The 26,878-nt window shown below is 46.8% G+C and overlaps 1 protein-coding gene across 1 annotated transcript in view; it reads left to right on the top strand.

Annotated features, from left to right (window-relative positions):
• Positions 1 to 26,878, top strand: part of USP32 (ubiquitin specific peptidase 32) — a 67,220-nt gene that overhangs the window by 14,625 nt on the left and 25,717 nt on the right. The window contains exons 8-14 of the mRNA XM_048518858.1: positions 206 to 323; positions 13,162 to 13,316; positions 17,255 to 17,348; positions 19,985 to 20,059; positions 21,812 to 21,950; positions 24,404 to 24,509; positions 26,091 to 26,264. Coding sequence (XP_048374815.1) covers positions 206 to 323; positions 13,162 to 13,316; positions 17,255 to 17,348; positions 19,985 to 20,059; positions 21,812 to 21,950; positions 24,404 to 24,509; positions 26,091 to 26,264 — 861 coding nt within the window. The remainder of the gene's footprint in view (positions 1 to 205; positions 324 to 13,161; positions 13,317 to 17,254; positions 17,349 to 19,984; positions 20,060 to 21,811; positions 21,951 to 24,403; positions 24,510 to 26,090; positions 26,265 to 26,878) is intronic.

Genomic DNA, 26,878 nt, shown 5'->3' with positions numbered 1-26,878 from the left:
ACTTCTCTCTGTGATGCACCTCTGAAGGTGCAAGCCACAGATCCAGGTGAAACGTTAGGCACAAGATCTACCAGACCACGGCCACACAGCCTGGGAAACCCACCCCAACCAGTCGAATCTGGCCGCGAGAGCCTTCGACAATGACAAATGTCTTAAAACCCGCGGCGCTCTCGAAATAAAGCAGTCTTCGCTCTTCCTTCCCCAGGTGATCCAAAACAGCCGGAACAACAAACCCGAGCTCGAGCTCTTCCCTCGCTACCTGCTCTTCCTGAGGCAGCAGCCGGCCACCCGGACGCAGCAGTCCAACATCTGGGTGAACCTGGGTATGATGAGCCTGAGGCTGTTTCCTCACCATTTGCCGAGAGGTAACGTAAGAATACAGCAAGAACCACCACCGCCGCCCTTGTGGGGAGGCTGCCCCCCCCCCCCCCCGCCGCCCTTGTGGCCCCGGCTCCCGGGCTGCTTGCAAGGGATTCCCGTGAGACCCGGAAGCTGGGCTGGTGATGGAAAAAACCCTTTGCTTTCCCCACCTGACGCCTCTCCAACATAAAACTCTTATCAAAGGTCGCGCGACATCCATGGCGCTTCGCTTTCTTCTTTTAACAAAACCACACGACGTTCCGCTGCTAGCCCAATTGGCTGGCTCGACCTCTTCCTGGTTGACTGTTCCGCTGCAGGCGCCAGGTTGCATTTTGGAACGCTCAACCACAGACATCTTGTGCAGAGAAGACTAGCAGGTCACGAGCTATTTGGGCTCTTTATGGCAAAGGTGCCGAATTGGCTGTGCCTCCTCTGTGGACTAAGGGCTGAATTACCCAAAGAAGTGGAAGTATGAACTATTCCACATCGGACTGTCAGGGCTGGGGCGGTATTTATAAGAACATAAGAACAAGCCAGATGGATCAGACCAGAGTCCCTCTAGTCCAGCTCTCTGCTACTCGCAGTGGCCCACCAGGTGCCTTTGGGAGCTCACAGGCAGGAGGTGAAAGCAATGGCCTGCTGCGGCTGCTGCTCCCGAGCACCTGGACTGTTAAAGTATTTGCAATCTCAGATCAAAGAGGATCAAGATAGGTAGCCATAAATCGACTTCTCCATAAATCTGTCCAAGCCCCTTTTAAAGCTATCCAGGTTAGTGGCCATCACCACCTCGTGTGGCAGCATATTCCAAACCCCAATCCCACGCGCGCGCGAAGAAATGTTTCCTTTTATTAGTCCTCATTCTTCCTAATTTTATTAGTTTTAATTATTCCCAGTATCAGGCAGACTTAGAATGTCCTAAAATTATCTTGGTCAGTTTATTCAGATGTCTCCGTTCTTGAGAAAAGGGCCCGGATCCACACATGCAGGAGAAGAGAGTGCTGGGATGGGCTGTATGGTCTGCTAGGAGAGGATTATGGGATTTTGGAATATCCTTTGTATCAAAAGCACCCTGCAGATAGAAAGGCAGCACGTGAAAATTTTGCAGGGCGTCGTTTTTGTTTTGTGCAGAGTCTTCTGCGCAATGGAGCCTTCAAACCTGAAATCCTGCTCCTGCGAGCCATTCTACCCATTCGGAGTTCTGCTCCCCCAGTCCTCTTACCTTCTCTTGTGTGCGTGACCCAACATTACAAGAAGAAGAAGCAAGCCTTTATTGGCATAGACAACAGTACAACAGTAATAAAAAAAAAACAGATTAAAAAGCATATACAATACAGGTCGAAGTAAATCGACTGGCGTTTAGTAATTTCCAGGAGAAAGTCTGCCACCATCATACAGAGAGAAGGGTCAGGGTTGTCCAACAAGTAGTGTAATCTAATTAAATCGGGGAGATCGGGTAAATGTAAAGGAGTAAGATTCACATCCTGGGATCTGATTTCCTTGAATCTGAGACAGTGTAGTAATTGGTGGGCCAGAGATTCAACTGAGCCATCGTTACAGGGGCACAATCTTTCAGCCTTTTCTTGCTTATTAAATCTGCCATGTAACAAGGCAGAAGGCATAACATTAAACCTGGCGAGCATTCTGGCTCTCCTTTGATCAGGGTTTATTAAGTAATACAGGTAGTGTGCCACGTGGCCCCGTTCAAGTGGGAGAGAAAAATACAGGGGGGAGCACGTAGAGAACTCTCTATCCAATAGCTGACCTTTTAATTTCCTATAAGCTTCTGAATAGGACAAAGGGCAAAGTGAATCCACTGACAGTCTCAAGTCGATGTCTACCTATCCGCCCCTTGATGTCACGAAATCACAGAAGTTGCTCCACTGATTGCTTTGTGGCTCATGAAACGTGCAGCGATTTTTGCTCGTATCAAAGGCATCACCCCCGAGATAGCCTTTGTTACGCTTACCCGGGCCAAACCGCCCCCCCCCCCCGCACACGCGCACACAGCCAAGCTCCTAGATTTTAATCAAGCAGTTGCTTTTGAGTGACCTGAAATGGATCGCGGTAGGTGACACGAGTCACGGCTGCAGAAGCACAACTTGATATCATCGTATGGCAAGCTGCTGTGGCTGGTGGGCGGGGCAGTCAAGTTGCAGCTGACATGTTCAGAGGTGGTTTGCCATTTTCTGCCTCTGTATTAGTGGCCCTGGACTTCCTTGGTGGTCTCCCATCCAAGTCCAAACCAGGGCCGACCCTGCTTTGCTTCTGAGATCTGTTGAGATCAAGCCGTCCCAGGTACCAGTAGGAAACACAGGCTGATCAGCATAAACTGGATAAACTATTAATAAATCTGCAGAGCCCTCCGGGGGTTGGGCGGTCTATCAAGTCTAATAAATAAATAAATAAATAGATAGATAGATAGATAGATAGATAGATAGATAGAAAGAAAGAAAGAAAGAAAGAAAGAAAGAAAGAAAGAAAGAAAGAAAGAAAGAAAGAAAGAAAGAAAGAAAATACCAAGTCTGTAGTTTTGAAAAGATAATAATCAAGTTTAATGGGGTGGGAGATGGTTTACTAGCTTGTCTCACAGCAAACACGGAGGAGCAGAGGGCATACCAGGGGTAAATGGCACCTAGAGACAAATTGTCTCCAGGACGCCCCCCAGGCTCTGCCCCCCACCCCAACCCCATTGCCCTCGACCCTGCCCATGTCACCATGGACATGGGCAAGATCTAGGGTGCCCCCCTCCCCCTCCCTACTTCCCCTGCCAGCTGGGCTCTGGGCAGGCCAGAAGAGACTGCAGTCCTGGTCTCGGAGACCTACTTTTATAAGCAATGAGGCAAGGGGGGGGGGGCGCTTGGGGAGCAGGAAGAGGTGTGACTTCCTGCTCCCCAAGCCCCACCCCCAGCCTCAGTGCTTATAAAAGCAGGTCTCCGAGGCCGGGACTGCAGTCTCTTCTGGCCTGCCCAGAGGGGATTGTTGGAAGAGACTGCAGGCTGCCCGCTGGGAGCCCAGCCAGCGGGGGGGGGGAGGAGGAAGGGAGGGGGGGGTCCAGGGTGGGGTTGAGGGCGCTTGGAGGCAGCAGGAAGTGCTGCTGCCTCCTCATTTTTGCGTGCCTCAGACGGGGTTGAGGCACGTGAAAACGAGGCAGCAGGACTTCCTGGTTGATTTTGCGCCCCCCACGTGACCAGAAGAGTGGCGCCCGGGGACAAGGGGTACCCCTTGTCCCTAGGTAGATACACCACTGCGGAGGAGGAAGAGGAGGAGGAGGAATGGCTCTTCTCTGGCGGGGGATTGTTAGGCTGCCAGATACCATCTTAGAAGAGGCTTTCCCATCCCAGGTGAAAGATGAGCAGGGTTATCTCTTCTGAAACACCGTGGTGTTATGTAGGTTGCAGACCCCTGCCCTGTCATCCTCAGTGCACTTCTACCTGCCACGAGGAGAAACACGGTCTGCCTACCAGCCAGCCCTCTCTATTCTTCGCAGCACCTTTGGCACGAAAGACCTGCTAGATTCCTGTAATTATTAGCCCTGTTAGGGCTCCTGGAAAGGAAGCATTTGCTGACACACGGACCTTTTTAATAAGAGTTTGCTTCTGTGCTCGCGCCAAATCTCCCCGGGTGTCTGTCTTAACGTTCTGACGGCCTGCAACAGGAAAAAGTCCATTGCAAGCACCCCTCCCCCCCACCCCCCAAGCCTTTTATCATCAGCAACTGTTTGCGTGATCAAATTTGTATGGAAGAACCTGCCAGCCAGCCGCCGAAATTTTAACTCTGCATCGAAGGTGTGCTTTGCGCTCAACCCGTCAAGTCTCCAAATTCAAATTTTGCGGGCTCTCGTCGGATCACAATTTGAAATCGCTGTTTTGCTCTGCACTGATTGTTAAAAAAAAAAATCAACGATTAATCTCGAGCGTCCCCTACCCGGTATGCTTTCTTGCTGTAATCTTATTCCTAATCCTCTCTTCTTTAATTGCAGAAAAATGCTTCGTGTGTGCGTGTGTGCGCGTGTGTGTGCGCGTGTGTGTGTGTGCGCACGTGCGCATCTGTTATTGAAAGAATCTTTTCGTTGATGTGTCCAGGTAAAAGAGAACTGCTTTGCCGACGTTCAAAGCAGACTTTTTTGCCCTTGAGTTACAGTTGCACGCAACATTGTTTTCAGTTGGCTCTCGTGTGTGTCAAACCGTACATTGATAGTGATCGTTTAAGGTAGGGGTGGCCAACCTATGGTGCGCCAGATGTTCATGGACTACAATTTCCCATCAGCCCCTGCCAGCATGGCATAAACAAAAATCTATCAGCTTGTGTCTCCTATCAGAAACAATCGTATCGGGTTGTTTTCTATCCTTGGAAAACTGCTTCTGCCAACAGAGGGTGATTTCAACTGATTCTCCTCTCCCGGTGAAGTACTGTTTTTTGAGGCTGCCCTAAACCTGAGAGGCTGTGTACCAGGACACACAGTCGACTTCTGTGAGAAGGGGAGGTGGAAATTCCTGTTGCATAAACTTTTCTCTGTTCACGATTCTGTTCACGATGCAATAAGAGACTGATTATTGCAAATGTCGATTCTTTACAAAAATCAGTTTCTGGCTGCAAACTTGCGGTTCTCGCCAACATTTTGGAGGAGCAAACACAGGATGCTGGGTGGCATTTCAGCTTCTGGGTCAAAATGTTCTTGCATGGCCCCTGCTTGCCTTCCTTCATTTAGGGACACAGGCAGTCCTTTATTTATTTATTTATTTATTCATTCATTCATTCATTCGGTTTGATAAACTGCCCTACCCCGAAAGGGCTCAGGGCGGTGTACAACAAATAACAATACGAGGAAGCTAATAAAACCTGTTCCCCGATCTCTCTGGGAATACCTGTGGATAGATTAATTGTAGCCCAGTACCTTTATCTCCTGGTTGAGGCCAGGTGGCGTAGAGCAATCCCCTTAGCTAGGTGTAATGCCCTGCCTTCTTCCTTTAGCCTTGGACGCCACCTTGGAATCCCACATAAAGAAAGGAAATGCCCGTGTGGCATGGGTTCTGTGGAAACAGTATCTCATATGCTGTTGAATTGTCCTTTTTATGAGATAGATAGGAAGAAGCACATAATCCCCTTCCTGCATGGAAGTGAGGGCATTACAGATAAACAGAAGGTTATATATCTTTTAAACAGCCACAACTACGAGCTGTTGGAAGTGGTGGCTAAATTTTTAAATGGTGTTATTTTAACTCGTCAGAAGTTGTAAAGTTGTAAAGGCTGTTATTATCTTGCTAAGTTAATCTTAAACTATTTATATGCCATTAAAGGTATTCGAAATCGAATCGAAATAACAATACAATAAAACAAATCGAATGTCCCCAGTTAAAATATACAGAACCTTAAAACTATAAAACTATGGCAGCAGCAGTAGCTTTCAATAAATAATTGATTAGACGTCTGGCACCCAACCCCAGTGATCAAACCCTGGGAAAGGAGGGGATTGGCATATGGTCCAATAAATAGCCAGTGTGCAGGACAACACGAGGGGCGGGCTCAGCGGCCGCCCCCCCCCAAAAGCCCAGTGGAACAACACAGTTTTGCAGGCCCTGCGGAACTCTCCAAGGTCCCGCAGGGCCCTACCTGCTGGGGGAAGGGCATTCCACCAGGCAGGGGCCAGGGCAGTAAACGCCCTGGCCCGCATGGAGGCCAGCCGCATCATGGAGGGGCCGGGGACCACCAGTAGATTCGCCTCCACAGAGCAGAGGGCACGACTCGGGACATATGGGGTGAGACGGTTCCGTAGGTATGAGGGCCCCAGGCTGTAAAGGGCCTTAAAGGGCCCTTTTGTTGTGGCTGAAGATTCAGCATCACTCTGGGTCTGTGAGCTCCATCCTTTTCCACACATGTCAATCTGTTCTCCTCTATTCTCCTCACCATCATCGACCATGTTCAGTGTGCACCAGGCCTTGCTCTTGACCAAGGTTGGAATGTGCTGAAGAGTGGAACCCTGTTTAGTGTGAATCATGGCCGAAGTTGGTGCTACCACTGATGGCTAAGGGAGCATGGGGGAGGGGATGTGCAAGGAGAGGAGTGAACATCACCCAGATCCTTGGCTTTAAGGGATGCACATGGTTCAGCCAGCCCGGGGAGCAATTTCTGCAGCTTCCCAGAAATGCACCATGCATTCATTTCCCCCTTCAGAATAGGATCATCAAAATGTAAGACATGGTAAAATGCTTTGCCATTAACCAGAAAAACCGGAAAGTGCTTGGAGCAGAGGCGTAGCTGGGCCATACTTCGCTCGGTGCGCACTCCCCCCCCACACACACACTTACTTTAGTTCAGCATGCAAGTACAGACTGGGAAAAGCGGCCTGTTCACTTGAGGCTGAAAATGGCCTGGTGGGAACTACACTTCCCAGGAGACCTTGGGGCTCGCAAGGTCTCCTGGGAAGCGTAGTTCCCACCAGGCCGTTTTTCAGCCTCAAGTGAACAGGCCGCTTTTCCAGCCTGCACTTTCAGGCTGAACTAAGGTCAGTGTGGGGGGGGGGCAGGGGGAACTATGCAGGCGGGGCGGGGAGCAATTCCCCCCCAGGCGTGCGCCCGGTGCGATCCCCCCGGTCCCCTGGTAGCTCCACGTCTGGGTTGGAGGCTGGAGATGGGTGGGGCTGTGGTGGCGGCAGAGCGCCTGCTTGGCATGTTGAAAGACCCCCAAGATCTCCAGTTAAAAGGATCAAGCAGTAGGGGATGTTGAAAGGCCTTTCGCCGAAGTCTTCGGGAACTGCTGCCAGCAAAGTAGCCAGTGGAAGAAGGAGAAGGAGAAGAAGACGACGACGACGACTCCTTATATAAAGGGCAGGGTTGTGCCTCAGTGGTCCAGCATCTGTTTGGTCCCCAGCTCAATCCCCGGCTTCTCCACCTAAAAGGACCACTTGAGCTGTGGAGGTTTATCTGGTGAACTACATTAGCTTGTGCACTCCAACACAGCTGGATGACCTTGGGCGAGTCACAGTTCTTCGGAGCTCTCAGCCCCAACTACCTCACAGGTTGTTGTGTGGGGGGGAAGGGAAAGGAGATTGTAAACCCCTTTGAGTCTCCTTACTGAAGAGAAAGGAAGGGTATAAATCCAAACTCCTCCTCCTCCTCTTCTTCTTCCTCCTCCTCCTCTTCCTCTTCCTCTTCCTCCCCCTTCTTCTTCTTCCTCCTCCTCTTCCTCTTCCTCCCCCTTCTTCTTCTTCCTCCTCCTCCTCTTCCTCCCCCTCCCCCTCCCCCTCCCTCTTCTTCTTCTTCTTCTTCTTCTTCTTCTTCTTCTTCTTCTTCTTCTTCTTCTTCTTCTTCTTCTTCTTCTTCTTCTTCTTCTTCTTCTTCTTCTTCTTCTTCTTCTTCTTCTTCTTCTTCTTCTTCTTCTGTATTATTATTTTGGTGTGCCTTATAACATTGTTTTTATTGTTTAATATTTTACCATTTTATGGTACAGCTAAAGCGACATCTATTATATTAGCCATTAAACATGCTAAAATCAGATCAAGATCAAAACAGTCCCAAATACGACGAGACAGCTTACAAAATAAACACACGGAAACGGCTAAAATATCAAAATCTGCTTATATGTTAACCACATAGAATATTTTTAAGCCTATAGTACAAAAATCTTTAACAGTATGCAATATTTTTTTAACCTATTGTAGCAACAACAGTATAGGAGAATTTTTTCTGTAAGAGGCAAGCATTGCTTTGAAGACTTTTGTAGCACAGTTTGTTCTAGCATGAAGATTATAGCCAAACAGAATCCCAGTTCTCTGTTTGAAAGAATCTTCTACAGAGCCTTGATTTAGAAAAAAAATCACAACTCATGGTAAAGTATATTACACAACAATTCATAACACATTATATCAGACCTCATTAAAAGCTTATACCAAGAGCTTGCAGGCTTAAAAAGACCAAAAACCACCTTTCTTTTCTCTTTTATTTGTAGAGCTGGCTGCCAGGAACACTCTGTGCACCAGTGTCCTTAAAAGGGCAACCTAGAAGCCTAGCTAACCCGAACAATATAAAAAAGACAGGAGATTCAACAGGTGTATCCAGAGGTGGGATCCAGCAGGTTCTCACCAGTTCCCGAGAGTGGGTTACTAATTATTTGTGTGTGCCGAGAGGGGGTTTCTAATTGGGTCCGCTTTTCCGTTAGAAATTCCATTCAGTCCAAAATATCATAAAGTCCTGTTGTTTCCTATGTTGCTGGTTAGCGAAGGTAGGAAACGGGATACCCGGCTGATATACTTCGTGTATAAATTGACTCGCATCTTTAAGATATAAGCTCTGAAAGGCACCTTAATTTTACTCACAAAAAAGCTGGGAAAACATATTGACTTCAGCATTATGTAGCAAGTCGAGGGTGGGAAATGCAGCAGCTGCTGGTAAATTTCAAAAATAAAAATAGATACCAATAAAATTACATCAATTGAGGTATCAGTAGGTTCAATGTTTTTGAATATTTATTTCAAAGAAAAACAGTAAACTGGCTCTGTAAGTGCAAAAGAGGGTCAACAAGAACAATATGGTTTCAACAATAACTTTAAAAGTACAAAAACCTACTATTAGCTTCCATTGTAAACAATGGGGGATGGGGCACCCTTTTGGGGATCAATAACTTTGGATCCCCTGACCCAAACTTCACCAAACCTGGCTGGTATCATAAAGAGACTCTCCTGATGCGACCAGCCAGGTTTGGTGAAGTTTGGTTCAGAGGGTCCAAAGTTATGGACCCCCTGAACCAAACTTTACCAAACTTGGCTGGTATCATCAGGAGTGTCTTATGAGGGTACCCTGAAAATTTGGTGTCGCTAGCATAAAAACTGCGCCCCCTGCAGGCCGGCAAAGTAAAAACACAAAATTTTTAATGACCCGCATATAAGTCGAGGGGAGCTATTTCAGCATTGAAAATGTGCTGAAAAATTCGACTTATACATGAGTATATACGGTAATTCTCCCTGTTGGGCTGTTTTAAAAACATGTTTTAGAAATATGGTAAAGTTCCTTGTTTAAGGAAAGTCTCCTTCTTTTGATTTCTAGAAACACAATTAAGTATTTGAAAGTATGAAGTATTTGACAGGCAGTCAATTAGAGGAGAAGTAGTTGTTTCTGTTGGCAGTAGACGATAGGACTTGCTATAATGAGTTTAAATTAAGGACAGAAAGATTCCAGCTGGAAATTAGGAACTTTACAGTAAGAGTTTTTTGCAGTAACAGAGAAATTATTAATGCCCCGCCCCTGGAATGCCCGGCCACGCCCCCGTCGTGCCCCGCCCAGCCCCACTGGCGCTACGCCACTGTTTGAATCCCACCACCATGGGAACCTGCTACTAAAATTTTTGGATCCCACCACTGGGTGTATCCCAAAGGTGACTTAACATGTGGAATTAAATTACATACGATTGAGTGTGTTCATGGAGATAAACATTATCAGTGTGGGTGTTTAACCCACAGAGCTTCGTGAAATGTTTCAATAAATGCTACTCATTTAAAAAAAAAAAAACAATAAACCAAGACTCTGAAGTCCTTAATGCAGCGTTTTATAAATAATGCTCTGAGTTAAACCTTGTCCTCGGCATCCACAATGTGGCTCCTTAGTAGGGACCAGGTTATAAACTTTATGTCCAACAACTTCCTCAATGTAGTTCCTTGATAGGAATTCAGTTGTAAAAGTACTGTAAAGTATACCCATAACATCTTTATTTGAAATTCTTATTGCATGAGACTGGGTCATAAAAACCATGTTAAAATATGCCCATTAATGTCCTCAACATCTTATCGTTAGGGATTGGATTATATACAAAAGTACAACCCATCAGTTTCTTCAATATGACTTCTTTTTACCAAGGATTAGGTTGTAAATATTACTCTTGAGTATATCCATCTAGGGCAGTGGTGGCAAAACTTTGGCACTCCAAATGTTATGGACTACAATTCCCATCAGCCCCTGCCAGCATGGCCAATTGGCCATGCTGGCAGGGGCTGATGGGAATTGTAGTCCATAACATTTGGAGTGTCAAAGGTTCGCCACCATGGATCTAGGGGGTCAAGTTAGCTACTACTACTTTTCTTGACTTGGCCAGACTACTACTACTAAAGGTTCTTGACTTGGCCAGACTACTACTCTGGGACTAAAAAGGGACATAAACTTTCCAGTTTCCTGGAGGAGGGGAGAGCTGGGGCTGGGACAGAGGCCCAGTGACATCATAGGGAGGAGTCAGTGACATCACAGGAAGGGGGCTCTATTGCCATTAGGGAGGTGGGACAATGTAGAGAATTCAGATAAGTTACTATCTTCTTCTAACTTCAGATTCCTGTAAGCAAGTATAAGGCAATTAAGAACAGTGTCCATAGTCATGACCCCAAATAAAACCTATAGTTATGCCACTTAGGATTGTATAATACTTAGCACACTGCTTAGCACACTGCTTAAAAAGTCCACCTTAAAAACGCAGGCATTTAGAACAAATTGTTGTTAAAATCACACAAATCAGTTTATAGGAAATGACTGCATTAATTTCTGCTCTTTAGGTTCAGCTTGTAAAACACATTTGACTTCAAGAAATGACCTTCAGATAGCTGTAATGCACCTTTAACTTTTAATTAACAACAGAAACGGTTTCTTTATTTGTGTTTTAAAAATTACAGTACAATCAAATATCTTCCTAATTACCTATTACCTTTCTTCTTGCTCCCACAAGAAGAAGAAGAGTTTGGATTTATATCTCCCCTTCTCTCCTGCAAGGAGACTCAAAGAGGCTTACAATCTTCTTTCCCTTCCCTTCCCCCACCCAAACACCCTGTGAGGTGAGCGGAGCTGAGAGAGCTCAGAAGAACTGTGACTAGCCCAAGGTCACCCAGCTGGCATGTGTTGGAATGCACAAGTTAATCTGAATACCCCAGATAAGGCTCCACAGCTCAGGCGGCAGAGCGGGGAATCAAACCCGGTTCCTCCAGATTAGAGTATTCCTGCTCCTAACCGCTACGCCACTGCTTATTCAACGACGCTGATGTGTTTCATGTTAAAACGCTTCCTTGGGGGATCAAACCGGGCTTTCAGCAATTTATCGCAGTTGGAGAAACTTCTTACCACCACCACAAGCCTTTATTGGCATACAAAGCAGGACAAAATTTGAAAACAAAACAAGGTTAAGAAATGCAGTTAAAACTACTAATTTCCAGGATAAAATTTGCAACAGTTTCACAAAAGAGCACATCAGAGCTGTTCAGGAGATTGAGTATCTTATAACACTCTTGCCACTGAGAACATTGCAAGAAGATGGAATTCATGTATTTCATGCGTATCTTTTTGTATTTAGGGCATAGAAACAGAGAATGGTCAAGTGTTTCAACTGTAGTCCTATCACCACAGAACAAACTCTTTTTAGAGCGTTCCATATTCTTAAATCTTCTTCCTCCAGCAGAGCTGATGGCAGCACATTGCATCTTGCAGTAGCCAAAGGCTCTCCTCTGGGTTAAGGATTAATCAGCAAGATCGAAGATATGCTGCCATAATTCCATCAGCTGTCATGGGATTAATAATGTAGTCCAGAGAACAGGTTGTCTTGGCAGCACACGAGTCAAATTATGAAAATCAAGATCCAAGAGCCTATTCTTAACTAGTCTGAAGGCTTCCACCTTTGTGAGCATAAGGAGTGATTCCAAGAAACTTTTTGAGCTGTTGCTGAAAGCCAGGTTTGATCCCCGAGGAAGAGTTTTGGTGAGAAATGCATTCAGATCATTGAATAAACATCATTTACGTATTAGAAGATTCTTTATGCACCTTGTTTCGTTCCATCTTCATCGTTGCTGGTGAGGCCCGTCGGTGCTGCTCTCCCGCTATGCCTCCCCTCCTCCCAGGCAGGCTTGTATGATTATCCCTATATTACAGAAGGGAAACTGAGGCTGGTGAGAGTGGGCATCTGGTGAGTGTGTTGGTGCCTCAGTCACGCTCTTACAGATCGTGTGACACCAACTCCCACGTTCTTTGGAAGCTCTGGGTGAGACTCTCATCTGCCCGCTTCTGTGGTTGTGTATCCTCCAGTACAGGGGCCTACAACCTTTGGTTCACCAGATGTTCATGGACTACAATTCCCATCAGCCCCTGCCAGCATGGCCAATTGGCAATTGTAGTGAGAGGTGGGATCCAGCAGGTTCTCACAGGTTCCCCGGCGGAGTGCAGGGCTACTAATTTGTTGTATTGTGTGCCCCGAGAGGGGGTGACTAATTGGGGATTTTGCCGCGTGATTTTTTGCGCTCTTAGATTGCACGCCTTCCTCCTCAGCAGTAAGCGAGAACGCAGGAGCAAACTTGATCACAACAGGCAGGAGGTGCACACTCGGGCGTGCGTGGCAGCTCCTGCGCCCTAACGTGCATTCAAGTTTCCGCCACCAAGGACCGGCGCGGCGGCTGCGTCTTACCACAGCGCCCCGCTTCTAAATGGAATGCGCCGTGCGCCCCATCGTGCCCCGCCCAGCCCCATTGGCGCTACGCCAAAGTTTGAATCCCACCACCATGGGAACCTGTTACTAAAATGTTTGGATCCCACCAGTGATTGTAGTCCATGAACATCTGGAGCGCCACAGGTTGCAGACTCCTGCTCCAGTAGTTTTTGCTTGCTTGTGATGAGGTGGAAGAAAGGGACCGTCAGAAGCCGCTCTTAAGACAGGAGGAACTGACAAGACCTGGATATATAAAACCGGGGTTGGGGAGGTTCAGTCTGTTGCCAGCCGCTGAGTCGAGCACCTCGGCACCCTCTTCCCCATCCTTCGATAACGACCGCCTTCACCTTCTTGCCAACGCAGGGAACGTCCCCTCTCCCAACGCACCCTTGAAGAGAGTCTTGGCCTACACGGGATGCTTCAGCCGCATCCAGACCATCAAGGAGATTCACGAATACCTGTCGCAGAGGCTGCGGATAAAGGAGGAGGACATGCGCTTGTGGCTGTACAACAGTGAGGTAACAGCAGAGCTTTTGCGGGTTTTCAGAAAACTGCGCACAGTGATTGGATGTGCAGGGGCTGATGAAGGCTCGGGAGGTATCAGCTTCTTTCCCCCCTATTTTTGGCTCAGGCTGCAGCCAACCTATGGCAACCCCATAGAGTTTTCAAGGCAAGAGGCCTAGAGTGGTGAAAAACACGATAATCAAGGTAGTGAGTAATGAACACCACCCAGACAAAGGATGTCTCCAGGCAGTAAGCAGTCAAAGGGCTGGTGAACACCACCCAGAATACCACGTTTAGGAGAAAATGCTACTAGAACAGTGGTGGCGAACCTATGGCACGGGTGCCAGAGGTGGCACTCAGAGCTCTCTCTGTGGGCAGCATGAAACAGAATTAAGCCCCCCCACACATCTAGGCTGGCCTGGGCCGCTGGGATCGATTATTAGCATTAAACCTAAGAAGAAGAAGAAGAGTTTGGATTTATATCCCCCCTTTCTCTCCTGCAGGAGACTCAAAGGGGCTTACAATCTCCTTGCCCTTCCCCCCTCACAACAAACACCCTGTGAGGTGGGTGGGGCTGAAGAGAGCTCCAAGAAACTGTGACTAGCCCAAGGTCACCCAGCTGGCGTGTGTGGGAGTGCACAGGCTAATCTGAATTCCCCAGAGAAGCCTCCACAGCTCAGGCGGCAGAGTGGACCCGGTTCCTCCAGATTAGATACACGAACTCTTAACCTCCTACACCACTGCTGCTCCTAAGACCTAGTTTTGGGGAAGCAGTGTAGGTAACCCTGTTAAGCGCTGTTAAACCCCACTGATTTTCACATGTGAGAGGGCACAAAAGCACACGATCCTTTACACCTGGGAATGGCTGCGGTTGCTGTCAATCTGGGAGGCTTGTTTGAGCTGGAGTAAACCTTCCCTAGGGTCATTGATTCACCCATTGGAAAGAGTTGCCGCGGTTGCTTCAAAAGCAAAGCCACAGAAAGCTACCACCAAGCTATATTCTCCGAAGTAAAGCTTCACGTAGCTCGAGCCAACTGGTTTTTTCTAAACTGAGAGAACCTCAGTATTAAATTGCCGTGTTGGCACTTTGCAATAAATAAGTGGGTTTTGGGTTGCAGTTTGGGCGCTCGGTCTCGAAAAGGTTCGCCATCAGTGTACTAGAACCTGGCCATACAGCCCAGAAACCACACAACACCCTAGTGCAGTGGTGGCGAACCTATGGGCACAGACACCTATGGGCCCCTTTCTGTGGGCACAGACACACAGAGTTCATCATGGGGGGGGGGGCGGAAAATCACCTCCCCACACACACACATCTAGGCTGACCTGGGCACGATCCTTTACCTAGGAGTAAGCTCGGTTGCTGGCAATGGAGTTTGTTTCTGAGTAAACCCTCCTAGGGTTGTGATTCACCCATTTGAAGCATTGCACAGTTGCTTCACCAAGCTTACTCCTGAGTAACGCGCACCTCGGAGCCAACCTTTTTTTCTAAACGAAAACCTCAGTATTCAGGTTAAATTGCCGTGTTGGCACTTTGTGATGAATAAGTGGGTTTTGAGTTGCAATTTGGGCACGCGGTCTCGAAAAGGTTCGCCACCACTGCCCTAGTGATTCCGGCCGTGAAAGCCTTCGACATAACCATGTAAACTTGACTGCCGGTTAACATGTCAGCCAGGGCAGAAGTGGGATTCTGACAGTTCGGCCCGGTTCGGCCGAACCAGTTGTTGAAAAAACCGCTCGCTCCCCCTACCCTGGAAGAGGAAGGCTTTCATTACCCTGAAGACCAGGGTGGGGAGGAGAGCTCTGGCTCAGCTCTCCTCCCCGCCCTGGGCTCCTGGGGTGAAGAGGAGACTTCTTGAGCTGGGAAGGGGGGGGGAGGGGGCACTGGCGGCCGCAGCCCGGCTGGAGGTCACCCAGGCCTCCCAGCCGGTTCCCTAGCCTGGGAAGGCCACCCCATCAGGCCGTGTGGCAGTGGCCTTTCCAGGCTAGGGCAGCGGCTGGGAGGCCTGAATGACCTCTAGCTGAACTTCTGGCGGCCACAGCCCTGCTATTGTTTATCTGCGTCTTGCCGTCACACTGCCCTTCAAAATGAACAACATAAAGCAAAGCTGGAAAGAAAACTTCGATATCATAGGAACGTCAAGACTCTGTAAGACGTACCAGACATACGTGCTGCCATTTTTGGTAGCAGGCTTGTATGTCTCGTGGCAACCAAATGTGACCCGAGATGCTTAGGAATTCACACTGCTTCTTGAGATGTTATTTCAGTGACGGTGAGACGCGCCCCGAGACCCGGTGCCGAACTGCAACCCCAAAGCCCACTTATTTGTCGCGAAAGAACCAACGTGGTAACGTCTGAGGACCTGAATAATAAGGTTTTAGCATTGAAATCAATTACTTCGAATAGCACCAATTACTGGTGTTAATCCGATAACGGTGGCTTTGTTTTCTGAAGCAACTACATGCAACTCGCGAGCGGGGAGAATCACGACCCTAGGAGGGTTTAATTCCATAAGCTGAAATCACATTGCCAGCAGCCTTGTTTTACTCCCACAATAAAGGATGGAGTACTTTAGTTCTTTTGCATGAAAATCAGAGGTGGGGTTTAACTTGGCGGCTTTTAACAGGGTTACCTACACTGCTTCCCCAAAAAACTAGGTGTTAGGTTTAATGCTAATGTCCGGCCCAGCAACCCAGGCCAGCCCTAGATGTGGGGGGGAGCACTCTGTTTGCACCGTGCCCACAGAGAGGAGCTCTGAAGTGCCACCTCTGGTATTGCCGATGCGATAGGTTAAGCTATCACTGTGTTATTTCTCCTCTCGATCCTTAATAAAAAGGAGATTTTCTGGAAGGGCCTCTACGTCATCCCTTCCCACCCAGGTTCCTCCTATAAAATAAACAAAACAAAATTCTTGCAGGGTCTGTGCGCCAAGGCCGCTGCTGTTTGTTTCTTTTCCGCTTCAGATGATGTACACATCACGTCAAAGATTCAGATCATGTAAGGCAGCAGTTTATTCTCAACCTGGCAGGTTCTGCGACCCTTTGAGAGTCGAGCGACTTGGAGAGGGTAAAAGCCTAAGAGGTCTGCAACCTCGTAGCCCTCCAGTTGTTCATGGACTACAATTCCCATCAGCCCCTGCCAGCATGGGCTGATGGGAATTGTAGTCCATGAACATCTGGAGAGCCACAGGTTGCAGACCCCTGCCTAAGACCATCAGAAAACACATATTTCTGATGGTCTTAGGAACCGAGACGCAAATAATTATATGGTTGGAGAAATAATTATATGGTTGGCAGATTTAATAAGCAAGAAAAGGCTAAAAGATTGTGCCCATGTAACGATGACTCAGTTGAATCTCTGGCCTACCATTACTCTTCACTGTCTCAGATTCAAGGGAAATCGGGTCAGTATGCATGAAGTCTCTCCTCCTTTTACCCCATCCCCCCGATTTAATTGAATTACACACTGCTTGTTGGACAATACAGATCCTCTTCTCTGTAGGATAGTGGTGAAAGACTTTCTCCTGGAAATTACTAGCGCCAGTAGATTTCCTTAGATCCTAACATGTATATCCTGTATTTTATATGCTTTTAATCTGTTTTATTATTGTTGTGTACTGTTGTCTATGCCAATGAGCAGGGTTTCTATAATCAATTATATGGTTGTGGGTCCTGCCACAACGCGAGGAGACTTTAACATTAAAAGCTGGTCGCGTGGCGTTGGAAGGACAAAGAGAACCACTGATGTAGGGTCAGTGTTGGCCCACACAACAGGATATCGATGAAGAAACCTCTTTTGGGGTTCTGCACGTGTCTGTCTCTGCCCCCCAAATACTTCTTACACCAGAGCTTCTATAGGCACTGCTTCTGTTCTTTTGTTGTTGTTGTTTTTGCTTTTTTTGAAGCTCATGAAAGCAGTTATTAGCTTGATTGCACGCTTTTCCTTTACAGGAACTACCTTACTCTTTTGTGGACTGATGAGGACCACACGCATTTGGAGTACCTTGAACATACAGGAGATGAGCAAATATTTGGTAGCATAGAAGGTAAAATAAAGGCCCCAGTCCCAGATTCTGAGACACGTACTAGTTTTAGTCAATATATCAGCAGTACATCTGTGTTGGAACTGATGCTGGTGAGCCTGGCCTCCAGACAATTGGTCTAACTCAGGGTCTGCAACCTGCGGCTTTTCCTGATGTTCATGGACTGCCAAATCCCATCAGCCCCTGGCAGCATGGCCAAGTGGCTGATAGGAATTGTGAATCCATAATGAGCACTATCTGGAGAGCCGCGAGTTGCTGTGGGCTAGTCTAACTATCTGGGAATCGCTGGGAGTAGATCTGGACTCCGGGCAACAGATCGGCCCCTCCTTTGAAATTAGTATGAGTAGACCTGGCCTCATTTGTCACATTCTTTTCAAGACCTTTTGAAATGTTTCCCTCATCAGTTATTACCCTTAGACCATACTTGTTCAAATATATTTTGCTATTTTGGTGGTGGTGTTCTTTAAGTTCACCTGTATTGCAAATTACTTTTAAAATGCATTTTAAGCAAAGGTCCATCTTTAGTACTGATTCCTAGTTAAACCCTTTCAGTGAAAGGATAAGGGATCCAGTGACGCGGGAGGGCAAACTAGGGGGATTGGTTGAGCAAAGGGCGAGCGGGAGGAAAGAATGAAGTGTAAGGGAACCTGAGAGGTAAAACTCGGTTACTAACTCTCTGTTCTCTGCTTTTGCGCTGTTACACCAGGGTGCCCTGTATTGAGGGGCTCATGCGTCCTCCTTCTTAGAGGTGAGTTTTAAATGGGGTTTTTTTGGATGCCTCCTTTGCTTATTTATTTATTTGTTAATTAATTATTAACCGCTGTTTTATACAAAGTTTTAGAATGTTTTATTGATTGTTAATTGGATGGGAGCCTATGTGGTTGTTTATTGTGTTGTATGATTTGCTCCTCGTTCAGCCACTGTTTAGATTTTATGTTGCATGCATACTCCCGGAGGGCCGCCGAGGATCAGGAATATAGAAATTTAAGAAACAAACAAACAAGCATAAGCATAAGCATAAGCATAAGCATTTTATTGTTAAACATTGTTCTTGCACAACTAAAATTTCACAGCAGCATTCCCTCGATGCACGCAGATTCAGACTCATACCCCATCCTCACTTTCCTCCCCTTCACTCCACCCCATCCCTCCACAGCCCTGTAAGCTCACATCAACCTGCAAGCCGGTCAGAGTTTAGCATAGCCACAGCTCTAGAGTAGAATTTGTCTCAAGCTGGCCTCTTTGTCCTAGTTTTGATAGACCTTGTATCTCGTCTGCCAGATGGTAACAGTTCAAAGAGTGTGTGCTGGATGAGGCGGGTCTCATAAAGGAATATTTCGGGCTTTCTTTGGAAGCTTCAGGGGAATTATAGAATTCTTTAAAGGAGGGAGAGGGGCAGCTGATTGTCCCTCTGTTAAAGTAGTGATCACCCTTTGGAGGCGTAGCCCATCTGCCACTATTACGCTGGAGAACCATACACAGATGCAGTAGGTTAAGACACTCTCTATAGCACAGTGGTAAAAGGACGCCAGGAGTTTTCCATTCAGTTGTTGTTTCCATAAAAGTCTCAGACAAACAAATTTAACAGTTCTACTTCAGTGGAGCTCCAGAGCCAGCCACCTGGCTGAACTTCAGGGCTATCCGAACAGGAAGGGTCGGCCCCCTACAATCTGGGAAAGTAGCAGAAAATTTGCATAGCCCCACTTCAAACAGTAGGGAGGCTCTGGATGATGTGGCCGCTCACTGAAGGAGAACAACTGGTTGGACTTGACCACGAGGCCGTCTTCTCTTCAGGGGGGCAAAGTCACCCACTTCCCACCCGGAGAGTAATATTTAAGTTGGCATTGAGATGGGAGGTAAAAAAAAATTAATAATTGGTTATGGCTTGAAGTGATGAGAAACTTGTGCCAGTGGAGCAAGGCTCTGAAAGGGACTGCCCCCTACAATCTAGGACAGTGGTAAAAAAAAATTCATAGAAAGTAATAGGTTTGACCTATCCAGCTCGGGTGACTTTGCCCCATTGAAGAGAAGACAGCTTCTCCATAGGTCCAACCTGTCATTAACTAGCTCAGTGGTGGTGAACCTTTGGCACGCCAGATGTTATGGACTGCAATTCCCATCAGCCCTTGCCAGCATGGCCAGTGGGAAGTGTAGTCCATGGGCTATCTGGAGTGCCAAAGGATCAGCACTCCCTGGCCCTAGCTAACTTGGACTTCAAAACCTAGGAGTTCTTAGAAGAGACTGTGGGGCGAGGGTGGCCAATCTATGGCTACAGATGTTCCACCCCGGACTACAATTCCCTATTGCCTTGCCAACATGGCCAATTGGGAATTGTAGTCCATGAACATCTGGAGTGCCATAGGTTGGCCACCCCTACCGTAGGGAATATATTTCCTTTCATTTCATAAGAGCTTCTTGTGAGCCCTTTTCAGAGTTGAGGCATAGAAATCCTGCTGGTGTTGCAGCTGAGAGCTCTGGTTCAGAAACATTCTTGTCCATGAAAGTTTGAGGGTCTGGGAGCCCTTGTAGCTTTTTGCAAAGGGGAATTGGGGAGATGGTCGGAAGTCATTCTGCAACTATGTTCTGGATTGTAACGGGTGCTCATCATCTGAACTGTCTGCATTGTGTGTCTCTTTCAGTCCGAAACAAAGATATGAGCTGGCCAGAAGAGATGTCCTTCATAGCAAACAGCAGCAAAATTGATCGGCACAAGGGTAAGAGTTAGCATGAAACAAATCAGGAGTTAGGGACTGGTTGACATGCACATATACAGCTAGCAGTAAAGTGGACTGTATTACTGCAGACTGCGAGTGGGGAACTGTACTTCTGAACACTTGACCTGCATCCTTTTTAAAAGAATGAAAGCAGAAAACTAACAAAACAGGAAGACTTATTCTTTTAGCCCAGTGGTTCTCAACCTGTGGGTCATGACCCCACCCCCAGGGGAGTGAGCGGTTCACCTTTCTACAGGGGTAAGCCCACAAGACTCTCTGCAACAGTGTTCTCCATCTATAAAATGGATAAATGTCAGGGTTGTGGGTCACCACAGCAGGAGGAACTGTATTAAAGGGTCACGGCATTAGGAAGGTTGAGAACCACTGGTCTAGCCCGTCCTCGCCTTTGCTCTGAAGAAGAGTTGGCTTTTATGCACCGCTTTTCTCAACTGTAAGAAGAGTCAAAGGGCCTTGCAAACTCCTTCCCTTCCCCTCCCCACAACAGACACCTCGTGAGGTAGGTGGGGCTGAGAGAGTTCGGAGAGAACTGTGACTGGTACAAGGTCACCCAGCAGGCTTCATGTGGAGCAGTCGGGAAGCAAACCCAATTAGAGTCCACCAGTCTTAACCACTTTGCCCCACGGCTTTGCTAGGTTATAAGTTTTTTTAAACTTGTCTATATTAAAACAAAACCTAAAACTGACAAATGGCCTCTCGACACCTGCAGTCTGAGGTGGTACAGTCCATTCACCTTGATGTTCCGGTTCACATGTAGACCAGTCCAGCGTGTTTAATTGGGGATGGGGCGGGGGGATGGTTGCAGCTCTTTTAGTAGGGTCAGTGGAATGCAGGAAGTGGGTGCTTCCCCTCAGCCAAATTCAGACTGCCGGTGTGTCTCTTCTCTTCTGGTTCCATATCACTTTTGATTCAGTTTAAGCCGCTTGTTGGCAGTTGCAGGAGAGAGGGAGATAGCGACACACACATGGACGCACATGGCCATTCGTGGAGGTCTTCCTTGCAGCCTTTGCCTGCACGTAGCAGATGCAGAGACCTCATGCTTCCTGATGTGGGCTTGTTCTGTCCAAAGCAGAGTTCCAGGTTTTGGTGACACCACTTTGTGTAGCATCTGTGGAGCGCTATAAAGAAAGTCTGTTTACATTATACTCGACTGTCCGAGATATGTGGGCATTAGGAATTTCTCTCCCAGGCTGGCCCTAGACAAAATCTGGAAAGAGACTCTGACAGTTCTGTTGTGGGGCTTCTGTTAAACAACGCAGATGTCGTGCTCTTGGAAAAAGTAGCAAAATCTCTTTTACAAGTGACAGAACTTTCTAAGTAATGTTTACTTAGTAATGTATACATTTCTAAGTGACAGAACTTTCTAAGTAATGTATACTAAGTAACCCCCCGCCCCATCCCCAATTAAACACGCTGGACTGGTCTACATGTGAACCGGAACGTCAAGGTGAACGGACTGTACCACCTCAGACTGCAGGTGTCGAGAGGCCATACAGTCTTTCTGTCTGCATTTTGAATGTACTCTTGATTTGTACTTTATACATGTCTGGTAATGCTCTATTTTAAATGCCTAATAAAGATTGTGTGGTTGTGGTTGTGAAAGTCTGTTTAGCCTGAGGTGCTTGTGTGTCTACCCCAAACCCCTTCCCCTCTGTTGACTTTCCCTCCATTTCCCCAATTCTTATCCCGTGGCCAAATGCTCCCTTGCCAGCAATTCTCTTTCTTTCTGTCCAGTCCCTACTGAGAAGGGTGCCACCGGTTTGAGCAACCTCGGGAACACCTGCTTCATGAATTCCAGCATTCAGTGTGTCAGCAACACACAGCCTCTCACAAAGTATTTCATTTCGGGCAGACACCTGTATGAGCTGAACAGGTAAATGACCTTATCCCAACAATCCAAAAGTCCCAAAGGGACGGGAGATTTTATCAAATGGATTTGTTCACTGCAAACAGTCAGCCGCCTTTCTGCCACAATGGGCCATTTAATGTTGCTCACGGTATGTTATTTTACGGGCATGTGCAGTGGTGGAATCCAAAAATTTTAGTAACAGGTTCCCATGGTGGTGGGATTCAAACAGTGGCTAAGCGTAATGGAGCCTGAAGTAGGGAGCATGACAGTGGCCGAGGATTCCAGTGAGGCGGCATTAATAATTTGTTACTGTAAAAAACTCTTACTGTAAAAAAAAAAAGTTCCTAATTTCCAGCTGGTATCTTTCTGTCGAAAATTTAAACTCATTATAGCAAATCCTATCGTCTACCGGCAACAGAAACAACTACTTCTCTAATTGACTGCCTGTCAAATATTTAATACTTTCGAATACTTAATTTTGTTTCTAGAAATCAAAAGGAGGAGACTTTCCTTAAACAAGGAACTTGACCATATTTCTAAAACATGTTTTTAAAACAGCCCAACAGGGAGAATTACCCCGTTTTCCACCTTCGCTAACCAGCCACATAGGAAACAACAGGACTTTTATGATTTTTTGGACCTAGTGGAATTTCTAACGGAAAAGCAGACCCAATTAGTAACCCACTCTCGGCACACACAAATAATTAGTAACCCACTCTTGGGAACTGGTGAGAACCTGCTGGATCCCACCTCTGGACATGTGAACACAGACACAAATGAAATGCATGCTAACCCATGATGAAAAGCGATGTTGGGTAAACGACAATTTGGAAGGCTCCGGGCAATAAGGGAAAGTTGCTCTGTGTTTCTGAAATCCTGAAAGGAGGTATTGAAACACCACAAAAATATGCACTAAAGATACACTGAGAGTTAAAAATGTTAAATGGAGCAAGAATACATATAAGTAATATAGTGTTAAAGCCAGGAGTCTACCGGCATACAGTTTTCCGAATGTTCATGGATTATGTACAAATCCCATCAGCCCCTGCCAATTGGCCATGCTGGCAGGAGCTGATGGGATTTGTAGTCCATGAACATCTGGAGAGCCGCAAGTTGCAGACCCCTGTGCTAAACTGTATTCAAAACATGGTTTAAGAAATGAGCCCAATTCAACACTTAGAGACAAATTCTATTATATATCATTAAATGAAATAAGCTGATAGATTGAATTAATTAGTAACCTACAACCTATATAATTTAGAAAGTCATTCCTAGAATCAAATTATGAATTAATTTTGATGTTTGATGAATTTTAATGAACTTTTATGTTTTTCTTTTCCTTATGCTTTTCTCTTTGCTATATTCCACCTTTCTTACTAGCTATAAGCCACACTGCTTAATTATCTTTTTCCTTTTTCACAATTCTAACTGCAAACCGAATTTTGATATTTTAATCTTTGTAAGACGGGTAGCATCGTGTGATGCTACGAATCACATTGTTCCTAGTTACATGTCATTTTATTGTTACTTTACTTCTTTGTATGCTACTTTAAACTTAAGAAAAACAGTGTATTGTCGAAGGCTTTCATGGCCGGATTCAACTGATTGTGGTGGGTTTTCCGGGCTGTGTGGCTGTGGTCTGGTGGATCTTGTTTCCCCGGCATCTGTGGCTGGCATCTTCAGAGGTGTATCACAGAGGGAAGTCTGTTACACACTGTTACGCACAGCCCAGAAAACCCACCACAACCAGTTAATAAAAACAATTTTTTAAAAAGATACACAGAGAGTCAATGTCTTAATTAGTTAACAAAAAAATTCCCTGACAAATAATATGCCTTCCTTTGATTCTAAAAGCTGGCTTAGCAGCTCAGATGAGTTCTTTGTTTCCTTCGTGTTGTCTTGCGTAGGCTTAATGCTGGATTATACGCAGACTGGGGAGGAGAGGTAATTACATATATTTTTACTGCTTGTGCACATTTTTTAAAAAATATATATATCTGCACACAAGAAAACTAATATAGCCTTTTCCCATGCAGAGGGGATGTTGATGTGCGACACTACCCTCCCCCCACCCTTTGTTTTAAATGACCATTTTTAGTTCTGGAGATTGAAGAGGTACACTCTGGAATTTTACCTCCTTGTTCTGTAGCACAATCTCCCCAGGGAGATGATCTTGGCCCCCTCACTTTTGATCTTCAGTAGGCAGCTGAAGACACTTTTATTTAGCACTTCACTTGACGAAAGCAGTTCTAAACTGTTGTTTTCAAATTTTGGTTTTATGTTTGCTTTTTGTACCGTATTTTATTTATATATCGTAGACTGCCTTGAGCTCTATAAGGAAGAAAAGTGGCCAGTAAATTCTTTAAATGGTTAAATACACAGTGCCTAGGTTGGTTCGTTGTGTCAGTCTCTTCCTTGTTTGAAAAACGCAGCTCAAAACTAATGCTTTTTTTTTTACGTTTTCTTCACAATTCTAGGACTAATCCGATCGGTATGAAGGGCCACATGGCCAAGTGCTACGGAGATCTAATTCAAGAGCTATGGAGTGGAACTCAGAAGAACATTGCTCCCTTGAAATTACGGGTGAGAATTCTATGTGATTCACATACAGCAAATTGTAAAATTGGGGACCCTTCTTCCCACTGGCTCACATTTTAGTTTTAACTAGCATGCCTGGCCACGCGTTGCTGTGGCTGAGTCTGGTGAAGTGGAAAAGGAAGAAAAGGGAAAGTGAACGGTTCAAACATGTGTCATTGATTGCAAGGGAGGGGAGAGGCAAGGGGCCCCTCGCTCCCCTCCCTCTCTCCCGTTCCCTTGCATGGCAATCCTGCGGGGTCCCTCCTTAACATTCCCCTTCCTCTGTTAGGGTGGGTGGGCCATGTACAGGTGGGCCTGGTCCTGAAGTCCCTTCTACTCTTCCTTCCTTGCAGGCCAATTATCTAGCGCAGGGTAGGAACCTCGCGGCTCTCCAGATAGCTTCAGGAACTACAATTCCCATCAGCCTCTGTCAGCATGGCCAATTGGCCATGCTGGTAGGGGCTGATGGGAATTGTAGTTCCTGAACATCTGGAGAGCCGCAGGTTCCCTACCCCTGATCTAGCGTAAAACACGCTGGGAGGTATGAGCTAAGTTGTGTTCAAATTTCAGAGGTTTGGTCCAGCAAACCCCTGGACCCTCCCTCAATTTCCCCTTCCTCCGCTAGGGTGGGTGGGCCATGTCCAGATGGCGGACCCCGTCCCTTTCACTCCATAAGGCAGTGGTTTTCAAGGAAGGCATGGTTGGTTCCCTTGTATCAGAGGGTGCTGCTTTGACGGCCAGCAGATGGCGCTGTTGCGGAACAGAACTGTGGTTCCAACTGTCACAGGTGTGGCATGCACACAATAAATAGCACAGTTGTGACATGTACACAACAGGAGGTATGGAAACAGTATGGAAACCTGGCCACATGTGAATGCGACGTTGTGTGAAAATTTCAAAGCAATTGGTCCAGTAGTTTGGGAGATTACCTGTCAGCAGAAAAACGAACTGATAGATTTTTATATATATAGATTCTAGAATCCTGAATTGGAGCAGCTCGTATGCAATGCTGCGGCCAAAACATTTCAAAGCGGCTTTTACTGTAATTCACACGAAGGAAAGGGGGATGTGATACAGTCCAGAGTGGAATGTGCCACTTCAGATTCAAAGCTGCGGGGGAAATGTGTTTTCGAATTGGCCTTCGAATAAGGTGACCAGATTTTCACCTTTTTAAACTGGGACTGGCCGAGCGAAGTGAGCGGATGCGCCGCGGCCGCGGGAAGCACTACCTTCTGAGGCGTTCTCGTTTCCCGCCTCTGTCACAGAGGCGGGGAAACTGGGGCGCCCAAAAGGCAGTGCCTCCCTGCTAGCTGTCTTGTGAGGCTTGCCGCGATTGCCTTTCTGAAGTAAGACTGCCCCTGTTTCCCGCCCTGTGACAGGGTGGGAACCAGAAGCGCCCCAGAAGGCAGTGCGGCAGCCTTCCAAAAATTGGGACAGTTAAAAAAAACCCCGCGGGACAAATTGGTTTAAGGCGGGACTGTCCCGCCAAAAGCGATCACCTTGCCTTTGAATTTTATTCTGAATGAATTGCAGAGGACAGGCTAGCTTAACAACCAGAACCTTGGTTGCGTTTGCTTCATTTTGCAGTGGACGATAGCTAAATACGCACCCAGGTTTAATGGCTTCCAGCAACAAGACTCACAGGAGCTCCTGGCTTTTCTCCTGGATGGCCTTCACGAAGATCTGAACAGAGTTCACGATAAGCCGTATGTAGAACTGAAAGACAGCGATGGCCGGCCAGATTGGGAAGTAGCGGCAGAGGTACATTCAATTCAGTTAACCTTTCTTGGCCTAACAACACAATATTTATGCACATTTGTCAGTGACAAAGCATAAAATGTTTGCTACAGGCTCCAGAATCTCCTTACAATTCCCATTCAACAAAAATATAATTATTTGAGTGTCAGCATGCTCTTCAAGACCCATCAAGAAGAAGAAGATGAAGAGGAGGAGGAGGAGAGGAGAAGGAGGAGGGGGGGAGGAGGAGGAGGAGGAAGAGGAGGAGGAGGAGGGGAGGAGGAGGAGGAGTAGTTTGGATTTATATCCCCCCTTTCTCTCCTGCAGGAGACTCAAAGGGGCTGACAATCTCCTTGCCCTTCCCCCCTCACAACAAACACCCTGTGAGGTAGGTGGGGCTCAGAGAGCTCCCGAGAAGCTGTGATGAGCTGGCCCAAGGTCACCCAGCTGGCGTGGTGGTGGGAGTGCCCCAGGCTAATCTGAATTCCCCAGAGAAGCCTCCACAGCTCAGGCAGCAGAGCTGGGAATCAAACCCGATTCCTCCAGATTAGATACACGAGCTCTTAACCTCCTACGCCACTGCTGCTCCTGTAAGGCTCTAAATATTTGCCCTAGGCCTGTTGTAAAGGGGGCAATAC

This window comes from Sphaerodactylus townsendi, linkage group LG16 (assembly GCF_021028975.2).
Source record: "Sphaerodactylus townsendi isolate TG3544 linkage group LG16, MPM_Stown_v2.3, whole genome shotgun sequence".
Taxonomy (NCBI): domain Eukaryota; kingdom Metazoa; phylum Chordata; class Lepidosauria; order Squamata; family Sphaerodactylidae; genus Sphaerodactylus; species Sphaerodactylus townsendi.
Note: the sequence above shows the minus strand (reverse complement) of the source record. Positions and strands in the feature narration are given on the sequence as shown.